At 37.2% G+C, this 12,539-nt stretch overlaps 2 protein-coding genes across 3 annotated transcripts; one reads left to right on the forward strand and one right to left on the reverse strand.

Moving 5' to 3' along the window:
• Nucleotides 1–98: 98 nt before the first annotated feature.
• On the forward strand, nucleotides 99–8,837 carry LOC102595360 (probable ubiquitin conjugation factor E4). Its single transcript, XM_006338337.2, has 16 exons — nucleotides 99–1,155; nucleotides 1,497–1,701; nucleotides 1,898–2,049; nucleotides 2,134–2,437; nucleotides 2,585–2,737; nucleotides 3,059–3,262; nucleotides 3,358–3,470; nucleotides 3,589–3,703; nucleotides 5,206–5,295; nucleotides 5,400–5,603; nucleotides 5,689–5,784; nucleotides 5,888–6,010; nucleotides 7,822–7,914; nucleotides 7,996–8,160; nucleotides 8,259–8,348; nucleotides 8,429–8,837. Exons 1-16 carry the CDS (start codon nucleotides 320–322, stop codon nucleotides 8,606–8,608), a joined length of 3,123 nt encoding a protein of 1,040 aa, XP_006338399.1. The 5' UTR covers nucleotides 99–319; the 3' UTR covers nucleotides 8,609–8,837.
• Nucleotides 8,838–8,938: 101 nt separating this feature from the next.
• Nucleotides 8,939–12,373, reverse strand: LOC102595691 (tRNA (guanosine(18)-2'-O)-methyltransferase). 2 transcript variants are annotated; one of them, XM_006338338.2, is made up of 7 exons: nucleotides 12,057–12,373; nucleotides 11,452–11,938; nucleotides 10,847–10,985; nucleotides 10,658–10,719; nucleotides 10,182–10,320; nucleotides 9,365–9,558; nucleotides 8,939–9,268 (listed from the first exon to the last, which is right to left on the reverse strand). In XM_006338338.2, the coding sequence occupies exons 1-6, from the start codon at nucleotides 12,199–12,201 to the stop codon at nucleotides 9,421–9,423; spliced, it is 1,110 nt and encodes a 369-aa protein (XP_006338400.1). In that variant the 5' UTR covers nucleotides 12,202–12,373; the 3' UTR covers nucleotides 8,939–9,268; nucleotides 9,365–9,420. The 2 variants fall into 2 exon arrangements, with proteins under 2 accessions (XP_006338400.1, XP_006338401.1); XM_006338339.2 differs by having other exon boundaries at nucleotides 11,452–11,935; nucleotides 12,057–12,371.
• Between the last annotated feature and the right edge of the window lie 166 nt (nucleotides 12,374–12,539).

The following is a 12,539-nucleotide window of genomic DNA, read 5'->3' on the forward strand; positions in this document are numbered from 1 at the left end:
ATTTTGACTTAAAAACACCTAAAAAAATAAGTGAATCCAAACGGGCACTAAAGCACTCGTGGTTACATAATACTATAACAATGGCATTAGAAACGACACCGTAATTAGGGTTTACCTGTAGAGTCGGAAACCTCTGATACCTCTCCCTTCAATCTTTTCTCCCATTTCATCTGTTAATTTTTTGTTTGTTTGTATATACACTTATGCAGTCGTTACACTTATTTTAACAATGATTTTAGTTTGTTAATTCTGCTGATTTTCTCTCTTACTTTTTCCCAAATCATCAATTTTTCTTGTTTAATTTATTGTTGTTGAAATCATGGCGACTTCTAAACCACAGAGGACGCCGGCGGAGATCGAGGATATAATTCTTCGGAAAATTTTACTTGTATCTCTAGTTGATTCAATGGAAAATGATACACGCGTTGTGTATTTAGAGATGACGGCGGCCGAGATTTTGAGCGAGGGTAAAGAATTAAGGTTGTCTAGGGATTTGATGGAGAGGGTTTTAATCGATCGACTTTCTGGTAATTTTGTATCCGCGGAACCACCTTTTCAGTATTTGGTCAACTGTTACCGTCGGGCACATGAAGAAGGGAAGAAGATTGCGTCGATGAAGGATAAGAACGTTAGGTCTGAGATGGAATTAGTGGTTAAGCAAGTAAAGAGACTTGCTGTATCATACTGTAGGATACATTTAGGAAATCCTGATATGTTTCCCAATTGGGATATGGCACCAGCAAATGTATCTCTGTTGCTTCCTTTGTTGTTTTCTGAGGTTTCAAGTTCTGTGGATGTGTTTGGTGGGAGTAGTGGTAGTGGAGGAGTGTCGAGTCCACCTGGGTTTTTGGATGAGTTATTAAAGGATGCGGATTTTGATAGTATGGACCCAATACTGAAGCAGTTGTATGAGGATTTGAGAGGGACTGTGCTAAAGGTTTCAGCTTTGGGTAATTTTCAGCAGCCTCTTAGAGCTTTATTATTTTTGGTTAAGTATCCAGTAGGTGCCAAGTGTCTTGTGAATCATCCTTGGTGGATTCCAAATAGTGTTTATATGAATGGAAGAGTTATCGAAATGACAAGCATTTTGGGTCCTTTCTTTCATGTCAGTGCTTTGCCTGATCATACAATCTTCAAGAGTCAGCCGGATGTTGGGTGGGTTAAAATTTATCTCGTCTCTTTAATTATGAATTATATGTTGTTTCCTTAAGTGTATTATATGACTTTATACAGTGAAGAGAAGTTTTATGCCATTCTAAAACCAATTAGAGAAATAGACAAGACAGCCTTTCATACTTGTTCAATCTTTCTTATCATGCTTTTTCTTCATTCAACCTTGAAAATATTGATTCTTCAGACATCATCAAGCTAATAACTTATGGTTCTCTTTGGTATCGGGTGACTTAGCATATGCATTTGCATTGACGTATTCTCTGTTGAGGACTTCTATTTTTAACAAAGGACTGATAGATTGTTTCACTTGTGTTGGACAACAGCCAGCAGTGTTTCTCAGAATCGGCCACACGTCGTCCTGCTGATCTCTTGTCTTCTTTCACAACAATCAAAACTGTTATGAATAACTTGTATGATGGCTTGGCAGAAGTGCTTATGTCTCTTCTGAAAAATTCAACTATTCGTGAAAATGTCCTTGGATATCTTGCAGCAGTTATAAACAAAAATTCGTCAAGGGCACAGTTGCAGGTAAGATTTCTCCAGATCACACTATGGAGCTGTAACATGTGAAACAGACCTTTAAAGTGTGCATCTGTTGGCTCTGCGTTAGATACTTCATTTGCACTTATACCTTTTCACCCTGATATGTGCAGATTGTAATTTTGTTTATGTATGTTCCGATTTTCTCTACTCTGCCATAACTTCAAAATATTATGCTTTGCAGGTTGATCCATTATCTTGTGCTAGTTCAGGCATGTTTGTAAATCTCAGTGCCGTTATGCTTCGGCTCTGTGAACCTTTCTTAGATGCCAATTTGACAAAACGGGACAAGATCGATCCCCAATATGTGTTTTCTAGCACCCGTCTGGAACTGAGGTGAATTTTTCTTCTTCCCTATATCCCTCCCCTTTTCGATGCATGTGTGTTTGTTGCTTTAACCTTGCCTATGTTTCACACTAGGGGGTTGACTGCTCTGCATGCATCATCAGAAGAAGTCTCTGAATGGATAAATCAAAATAATCCTGGGAAAGTTGACGTCGCTAAAGAAGGCAGTGATGGAGAAAATCGGTTGTTGGCATCTCAGGAAGCTACAAGCTCTGGGAATGATTCTGGTGGACCTTCAATTCTCCACTATAACAACCCAATATCAAGTAGTAGTGAGAAAGCTAAATACCCCTTCATATGTGAATGCTTCTTCATGACTGCACGGGTGCTCAACCTGGGCCTCCTAAAAGCATTTTCAGATTTTAAGCATCTTGTTCAGGTGAGGAGTTGGGATTTGAAGAAAGGAAATACTAAATTTTATTGGTGAAAGAAGGATGTCTTGAACCATATGTAACAGTGGATGAAAGGTTAATATGGTATGGTCAAGGTGTTTGTACCAAACTAACTATTTAATTATCAACTTTAGGACATTTCAAGATCCGAAGATAATTTGTCTACCATGAAAACCATGCTAGAACAAACACCCTCGCCACAGTTGCAGCAGGAAATAGCTCGCTTGGAAAAAGATCTTGAATCGTATTCACAGGAGAAATTATGCTATGAAGCCCAAATACTGAGGGTATATAAACTTCTCCTTTTTTTAATACTTAGTAGGATTATGCAATCTTGAGTATGTGAAGGGATTCTCTTTTTATACCTGCTTTTGTTATATTGTTCTTAATGCTATACTTTGCTATTTTCAAGCAAAGTAGCTCCTTAGTGTGGGTGTCAACTCGTAGGGGTTGTCTTTACTTTTTCTGTGCATACATGATTTTTTCGGTGTAAAATATAAAATTTGCAAATCAACAGCATCCTAGGTTTGAGTAGATGTTAGTTATATTCTGCATTTCCCTACTTTTAGTTGTTGGTATACAGAGTTAAAAAATTGCCTTGTTTTCAGGATGGAGGGCTTCTCCAGCGTGCATTATCCTTCTACAGGTTGATGGTTGTTTGGCTGGTCGAGCTTGTTGGTGGTTTTAAGATGCCATTACCTTCCCCTTGCCCTATGGAGTTTTCATCTATGCCTGAGCACTTTGTTGAAGATGCCATGGAGCTGCTAATTTTTGCTTCTCGAATTCCCAGAGCTTTGGATGGTGTCTTGCTGGTAGGTTTAGTCATGATCTTTTTATGTCCATTCATATTCTTGTTCTTCATGTGTTCCTTTTTTGTATGCAATCATCTTTTTGCATTGCTTGACAGGATGACTTCATGAATTTCATTATCATGTTCATGGCAAGTCCAGAATATATCAGAAACCCTTACCTTAGAGCAAAGATGGTTGAAGTCCTAAACTGTTGGATGCCCCGCAGAAGGTGATTCAAAATAATCATTTGTGATATTGCATTTTTCAAAATTACGTCTACTATTATTTGTGTCTGTGTGTGCTGGGAATCTAGTGCTGTCACCTCTCTAAGTGAATTTTTTATACAGCGGCTCTACTGCAACGTCTACTTTGTTTGAGGGGCATCAACTCTCTCTGGAGTACCTTGTGAAAAATCTTTTGAAGCTTTATGTTGACATTGAATTTACAGGTTCCCACACACAGGTAATGCTTTTGTGCTTTATCAGATGATATGTGCTTGGAGAAGTGAAACTTTTCCTATAAAGTTCCCCCCTGCTCAGGAAGTAGTGATATTTGATGCTAGTTTTTTTTCCTTTCTGATCGTTGGTGCTAGTTCTTTCTTTTTGCATAACTTCATCAGTTATTTTTAAAGGCTCGCAAGGATCTTGAAACTTGAACGTACTTCTTTGTCCTGCTTGTGTTGTTCATTTTCAAGACTTCAGGTCACTGACCTTTCATTTCATCATTACCTTCTCAAAGTGGAGATTCTTCAGATCTGCTGGAGTGTCAAAATATATATACTTGTTCTCGAGGATTGTCAGTAACGTGTCAGAGCTTAAATTTTTGGTTAAAAGGATGCATAAATATTAATTAAGTAATAACTGGCAACATAATTAGTTCGGGGATGCACCATTTGATGATGGTGGAGCCAACAGCTGGCCATAATTGTGAATATTACAAACAGAAATATCCCTAGCTGAAGTAGTTCCTAAAGTGTCGTACACTGGAAGAACTGCCAAAAACCTTGGTTTAAAAAATGCACTTCTTGCCAGCTTATCGGCTACCCTTTTCTGTTCCCTGCATACGTTTCTGAGAACTGGTGCCCCCAACTGCTGCATTAGTAACCTGCATCCAAAGATTATGTTATTATATGTTAAATGGCCATTAGTTATCATGGTAATAGCTTCTACTGAGTCAGTGTTGATCTCCAAAGGTTGGAGATTTTTCTCCCCTGCTATTTGTAGCCCATGGAAGATTGCTAGAAGTTCTGCCAGGTTGGTGGTAGTATGAGCGTAAGTCTTAGTGTAACCAATAATCCAATTCCCCCCTATAGTCTCTGTGAAGTAATCAATATTTTCCTCTCATAAAAGATGTTTCTCAAAGAACAACTAGTGTGACATTTTAGGAAGAGTATTGCAAAGTAGATATCCTCCAAGAAACTATGTTTGTAGGTGTGCTTCTCCATGACTGTTGACATGTGCTTACCAACTTATCAGCCTAAAATTGTATTTAAAAAAGGGCTTACCAAACACAGTTCTAAGTAGATCATCTTATCAACAGTTCCTCAAAAGGGCTTTTTTGAAGGAATTTTGAACTTCGAAGTTAAAGAAGGTATATTTTTTGAAGTATGGCTGTTAAATGGAACTCTTTTTTCCCAGAGGTCTCAAATACTGTTTTATTGGTTCTCTGGTGTTATTTCAGCATAAAAAGGTCGGAATGCTGGGTTAAGTCATCAGATTTTCTTTTTCCTTTTTTTTGTGGTCAAGTCAAAGGTTTCGGGTTTTCTTTGTTATCTGGTGATACTTGTTTCACCGTAAAGAGGTTTAATGCTGGTCTGTGTCTTCAAAATTTTCTTAAGAAGAGTGTACCAAACAAAGTATTAGTAGTACACAAACCTAATGCATGCATTATTTTTTCTAATGCGTCCTACTTGATGATAGAGGCTTTCACTGTGCTTTTTAAATGAAACGTCTCTCTATCTGCAGTTCTATGATAAATTTAATATCCGCCACAACATTGCTGAACTGCTTGAATATCTTTGGCAAGTTCCAAGTCACCGGAATGCATGGAGACAGGTTGGAGTTTTTATCATTTTGGGTGATATTTTGCTCTGAACATTTTATAACACAGTGCGTGAACTACTCTCCAATAACACTCATCTGTAACTTCAATATTGCAGATTGCCAAGGAGGAGGAGAAGGGTGTTTACTTAAATTTCTTAAACTTCTTGATTAATGATAGCATCTATCTTCTCGATGAAAGTCTTAATAAAATTCTTGAACTAAAAGAGCTGGAAGCTGAAATGTCTAACACAGCGGAATGGGAGCAAAGACCAGCTCAAGAAAGGCAGGAGAGAACCCGTCTGTTCCATTCACAAGAGAATGTCAGTTTTAAATCCTTAAATGTTTTTATTTACTAAAGTTATGTAATATGTTCATAGTTTAAGTGAAATATGCTGGTTGTTTTAGATAATTCGAATTGATATGAAGTTGGCAAATGAAGATGTGAGCCTGTTAGCATTTACTTCAGAACAAATTACTGTCCCTTTTCTTCTTCCTGAGATGGTATGTTCACTATTCAATATCAATTGTTGTTGTATCGTATTATAGTCTGTGAACCTGTGGGTTTTAATCTTTTCGCTTATTTTTTCTCAAATTGGTTTTCCAGGTGGAAAGAGTTGCTAGCATGTTGAATTACTTCTTACTACAGCTGGTGGGTCCACAAAGAAAATCTCTTAGCTTGAAAGACCCTGAAAAGTATGAATTTCGTCCGAAAGAGTTGCTGAAACAGGTGAATGAAGTTCTTTACATATGTTGATATTGCCTATGGCAGCTAACTAAGACCAGATGGCATTAGATGTCTGTTAATTCTACTTCTCTGTCCTTCACTAGATTGCTTCCTCTCTACCTAAATTGGCCTCATTGCCCCATCTCCAACAGTCCTTGTTTCTAATATTCCCACGTCCCAATAGAGGGAACCTACTTTTACTTGTACAGTTACTAAGCGTAGGAAGTGTGAACAGATTATGTCGAGTTTGCTCGAAACATGCTATATTAACTTCAACAAAAAAGTTAATAGACTGGATGTGGAAAGAGGATCACTTGATTTTGTGAGATGTCAAATAGAGTTTGAGATTATAGAATAATTATTTTGTTCCGGTTTTTATCAGACATTTCCTTTTGGGACTTCCCAGCATATTTTAAATTTCAAATAGTCAGCTGTTTGGAAGAGTTCGAATCCTTCTCTAGACAAAAGTCTGGTATTTAAGTGGAAAAGGGTAGAGAGGCGGGCTCATTATCCAATTAATGAATAAATATAGGAAGTGTTATTGATACGCCCAAAATGTACCATTAAGGTGTTGTTTGGTAGCATTATAAGAATAATGCTAAATAAGATGTATTAGAAATGCTTGCATTGTTGAGATTATTTCTTATGCAGTCTTTGGTTTAGTGTATTAAAAATAACATACATTGCATACAACAACAACAGCATACCTAGTGGAATCTCACTAAGTGGGGTCGGGGCACGGTAGAGTGTATGTAGACCTTACCACTACCCATAACATGCATTGCATAATTTTCACAGAGAATAAGGTGAAATCTACTTGTTCACTGTAATGCTCGAATTAAAGTCTAAATTCCTTGAGGATAACGGGGAAATAACTTAAATTTGATTTTAACACTAAAAGTTACTTATGGATTTGATTCAATAAATAAAGGGGACCAGGGCTGTGTTTCCAAAGAGGGAGTAATGCAATTGTGTCTTTATTTAAAACTCATTTAAATGCTTAAATATGCAAAATGGTGATTCCAATATTTTCTCTAAATCCTTTCGACCCAATTAGCGAAATTTCATCTGAAGTCCTTTCGGACCTTGTGTGATAAATTAATCGCACCATAAAAGACGGGTTGACTTTTCTTTTTAAAGCTCAAGTCATAAGATGTGTTTAAAATCCCAAATCCCCGCTATTAATTTCTTTTCCTAATCTTAATTTATTTTCGATCAGATCTGGGTTGCTGCATTTCTCAAGCATCTAGTATATTTCATTTATATGTAGACCTGCAGTCTGGTTCCGCAGGCCGCATATTAGGGTTTTTCTGTGTTTTGCTCCTTTTTGGCATCTTAAAGTCTATGCATTTGATGCCAAATGAGCTGTAATTTCACGGCTCATCAGTTGTCTGTTCAAGAATCCAAATCAAGCAATTTGTTGCATATTATAGCACCAAATATCAGTTGCATACAGTGTTGCTTGAGCTATTGTATTTCCTATAGTTTCATTGTTTTTAACTAAATCTAGTATGATTGTTGATGGGGTCTCTGGTCTGAATTTTGTCAAAGCTGTCTGTTGGTTCTTTTCTTTCTGACACAAACGAAAGTGTATTTCCTTATTAGTTAACTTTTTTTTGTCTCAAGTTTTTACATTGTCTTGGTAATCCTCTGTTCCATGAGAGTCACAAACATTTTCATTTTGGTTAGTGTGTCCTTGTAGACCCCATATTATCCTTCCCAGAATCAAGAGGAAGATACTTGTGCAGAAGTTTTACAATTTCCTTTTTTGATGAAGAGACAGTTTTACAATTTCTTTTGTAATGCATGTGAAGATTGTGAAAATATATGTGCATTTGGCAAGAGGAGATAAGGAGAAAATTTTTCCAGCTGCAATTATAAGAGATGGCCGATCGTACAGTGATCAGGTTCTTACTCTTCAAGTTAATTGCTTCCTTAAAATCATTTCTCTGATTGAGCTTTGGTGTAACAAGTTGGATTTGCTCCAGATATTTAGTGCTGCAGCTGATGTCCTTAGAAGAATTGGTGAAGATATGAGGATCATACAAGAGTTCATCGACCTTGGTGCAAAGGCCAAGATTGCAGCTTCAGAAGCAATGGATGCTGAGGCTGCTCTTGGAGACATTCCTGATGAATTCCTTGATCCAATCCAAGTAAGTATCGCCTTTTTACTCAAAAGTCGAATCAAGCAGCTCCTAATTCACGAGAGATAGATAGCATTTGTATTGACCTATATCTTTTCGATTTGCAGTATACTTTAATGAAGGATCCTGTCATTCTTCCTTCTTCGAGGATAACAGTGGACCGGCCTGTTATTCAGCGGCACCTTCTTAGTGATAGTGTAAGCCTCCGTTTCTTGGTGTCTTTTATTCCACTTATGAGGAATATTGCAATTTTTCACGTGTTTCTACTGGTTTACAGACAGACCCATTTAACCGATCTCATCTAACTGCGGACATGTTGATTCCCGACACCGAGTTGAAGGCGAAAATCGAAGAGTTCATCCGGTCCCATGAACTGAAGAAGCCTGGGGAGGATTTGAATTTGCAACACACAAAAACAACCATACAAACAACTGATACTTTAAATTTGATTGAGTAGGGATTTCTCTTTTTCTGCTTTTTAACCCTGATCATTGTATTATATTTGAGTTCAAGTGATCAACGGTAAAACCTGTGTTGGTAAAACATAGAAAACATTTTTTTTCCCTTTCCTGTATGGGATAGTTCTTCTTTTTACTTGTCAGGGTCCCCAATAACTATAGGAATTTATGTTTTGTAAACAAGGGAATCTTCTGAAAAATGGTATATTTATGTTTTTCGAAATTTCATTTTGAATGTTGTCCAACTAGGCATTTTGTTTCCTTACATAATGAGTTGGTCATCCTTTCTTCAGACGATAAAATGGAACCTTAGCCAATCTTTTAGCTTATTTTAGACAAATATGTTATTTAAGTCTTTCAAAAACGGTGATATAGTTCAAATACATTAACCCCTAAACATGAGAGCGCAAATCTAAAAGAGTAGGAAAGACAACTAAATCAGGTAAACTTCCAGCAGAATCCTCAACATTTTTGTGAGTTATTGTCTATGAAATTAACAAATAAAATAAACCGTTGATACTTAAATATGGCTGTTCAATGTAAAAAAAAAAAAACAGGAGTAAAATTTTACTATACATAAGCTGCACCAGAACAAAACGCAAACGCTCAGCTGCTCAGTTGTTGAAATGTCTGGGCATATAGCCATATACATGGAGGACCTGACAATAATTAAAAAGGAAAATCAAGTCATTCAAAATCTAAACACCTGAAAAAAAAGAAGATGCAAAGTGGTCATTATTTTTGTTGGGAAGTACCTGGCGCTTTGTGCAAATAGGCACATCTTCCTTCTAAAACTAGTTTGACCACTTACTCAAAGCTTTGATTTAAGCTCAGCTATCTTTCTTTCTGCATATTCTTGAGCAATTCTAATTGCATTATCGTTGTGGCGCAAAGAAAACTCTGCTAGCAAGATTCGACTTTCCTCACTAGTTAGATCCCCATGGCATCCCTTTTAAAAGAACAAAAAAATCAACTATGTAAGTTGAATCTTCGAGATCATGAATAAAAGATGACTAGATGCTTGTACAGGAAAGAGATTTTAAGCAACTAATATCAACTACGTGGTCACCTTCATTGACCACAGAAGACACACCACCAAAGAACAGAATTTTCCAAGGTACAATAATACAGGAAAGGATTCAACTACTTCAGGTTGATGTCAACAACCAAATTTGGAACAGGTTCAAAAGATTTAACACCATAGGAAAAGTGTGGGAACTCAATTGTTATGAGAGAAGAAACATAGGCAGATGATTGTACCATTATTTTCCAATTACCACAAAAAGTTGAAAAGAGAAGGAAAATGAGAACATACTTTGTAGCTAATAAAACATGTATGACTTTAGCCCACACCCCCATCTGACAATAGAGAAAAAACAGAGCAATGCATGTATCACACAAAATATGAGGTAATCCTAGCGCCTATATTTTATAGTTTCTCCTTTACATTGGATGTACTGCAATCCTATGATCCCCGCTCCCTTCCATCAGAGGAGAAGAAAATTAGAAAAGGACAGAAATAGTATGAAATGAGAATTAAGTGAATGTTCTGCAGTACAACAGAGAACGCACCAAGCGAGAAGTTCTGTCACAGACGGCATGGTGCATAAGAAGGCCAGCAGCAACAGAAACATTGAATGAGTCTACCATGCCTTTCATTGGAATACTGCAGTGCAAGTCTGATGATCCAAGAGCCTCGTCACTTATTCCCCTACAAACAACAATATCTTATCTGGTTGTGGTCCATCTCAGAAAAATTAATCATAGTCCACCCATGCAAAAAAAACTAGCAAAGAAGCAAAATTCCTATTATCTCTGCTTTAACAAGGAAATAGAATAAGATCTTCGGCACAAAGAAAATCGTTAAAATAGAGAATCAAGAAGACAAGAAAGAAACTGATTAAAAAATCTAACATAAGACTGGCCGAATATTCTAATGATTACAGCGTACATGTGACAAAATATAGTGTTCCCTTCCAGCAGGTAGGAATAGGGTCCAAGCTGAACAACTATTCTTGAACCAGGTCAGTAGAGAATATAGTACCTACCTAAGTTCATTTCCCACAACAATTGCAGTTGGGCATGACCAGTCCATATCATACACAGAAACCTACAACAGAAAGACAACATTAAATAAACATCTAGAGAAAGCAATTAAAAAAAAAGAAACACAAAAATGAGCATACCAATTTTCACACTGGCAATGCAGTATCAGAAATAAAAGAGAATCACTATACCGTGTCCATTCCAAGATGTGTTGTTGCAATGCGATAACCACGTGATTTCAAAACTTTGAAGCACTCATGAACAGAATCCCATAGTTCGATATCCAACCATTTCTCAGCTCCCATGCTGACATGTCGATTCTCCCTGTACCTGTAGGCAGATAGTAAATATCAAGGCACTTGCACAAACAATGCTCAACAAAGCTAATTAGCCTATAAATACCGTTCTCTTCCTGCAAAACTAAAAAAATCAACCAAAAAGACAGGTTCTGTTTTGTAGTTAGACAGTAAACCAATACTGGAAATCTTTGCACTAAACCTTTAATCAACATGACGACTAAGTAAACCACAAAATGCTTTTTTTCCCCACTGATTATAACAGTAAGCTGGCTAAAAACACAGGATCAAACATTCTCCCTTTTCTACTTGCCAAATGAAGGGAAATTATTGGATTAAGGCAAGCGTGTTGCCTCAAACACATTGTTGTACATCATGTATTAGTTAAAAGTACATTTGTAACACAAATAGATACTACTAAATCTGCCAATTATCAATCAATATCAAGCAATGAGCATGGTGAGAAACAAAAAGGTATTTTCACCTAAAGTGCTGATTACCTTTTTGAACTATCACAAGCTACAACATGGACTGATTGAATGCCCAGTGCATCAGCTGAGCGAAATGTAGCTGACACATTGCCAAAATCACTCAAACCTTCAACCACCAGACATACTGAATATGTCCGATTCTTTACAGCATGGCGAAACCTCTCTTTCCTCGAATCCATTATATACGGGGTCACTGCTTCCAATATCTCCGAACTACTCAAATACATACTTCCCGCCTTAACTTTATCCAAATATGGAAACCAACGCTCCTGATGACCCAGGCCTTCAGTATCAGGCCTGCGTTCCATTTTCATCAGCTTTGAGACATCATCTTTGTTGTACAGTAACTCCTCTACTGTGTCTTTGGATTTTTCCCCCGGACTTTCAGCGGCAACACGCGGAACTGCCATTTCTTCTGACGTTTCCAGTGAAATTGCTCCTTGAGTGCTGCCATATCGTCTTGAAGGATCTCTACACGGTTCGATTCTGAATGCTACTTACAAATTTCAAAACGAGATTCGACAGAGAACAAGGTTAATACAGAAGCGTATAAACGTAGATACAACATTGAAGTACCTGCTTGTATCATTAAGCAAAAATTACAAAATAGGTACCTGGATTAAGAGAGAGTAGAGGCAGCGGCCGGAAAGAAGAAAAATTGGATGAAATGTGAAAATAAAAACTTCTCCGGTAGCTGCTTCGCGTTTGAAACTGAAAAAAGGAAATTGAAGAGCGAACTAGGGTTTTGCAGGCGCTCATTGCATGTGATTCTTCTCTCACTTACCTCACTACTGCTCCTCAGAGACGGAAATGGAGATTCAGCGGAGGATTGAACTGGACTGGACAAGGAAAAACAGAACGACTCCGTGAAGACCGCGTTCAATTTGGGTCAAGCCCATCTTAAAAAGCCCAACTACTTTTCGGACATCCTTGTTCTAGCTCTTCTTTATTCTTTATATAGATGCGATAAAATATTTATAAATAGAAGATTATATACACCCTCGTCCACTATACTAAAAATAAATACTTAACTATTTTTGTTTGTCCAATTTAAAAATCAAGAGATAACTTATCATTTTATACCAATTTAACATCCG

This window comes from Solanum tuberosum, unplaced genomic scaffold (assembly GCF_000226075.1).
Source record: "Solanum tuberosum cultivar DM 1-3 516 R44 unplaced genomic scaffold, SolTub_3.0 scf00004, whole genome shotgun sequence".
NCBI classification, from domain to species: Eukaryota; Viridiplantae; Streptophyta; class Magnoliopsida; order Solanales; family Solanaceae; genus Solanum; species Solanum tuberosum.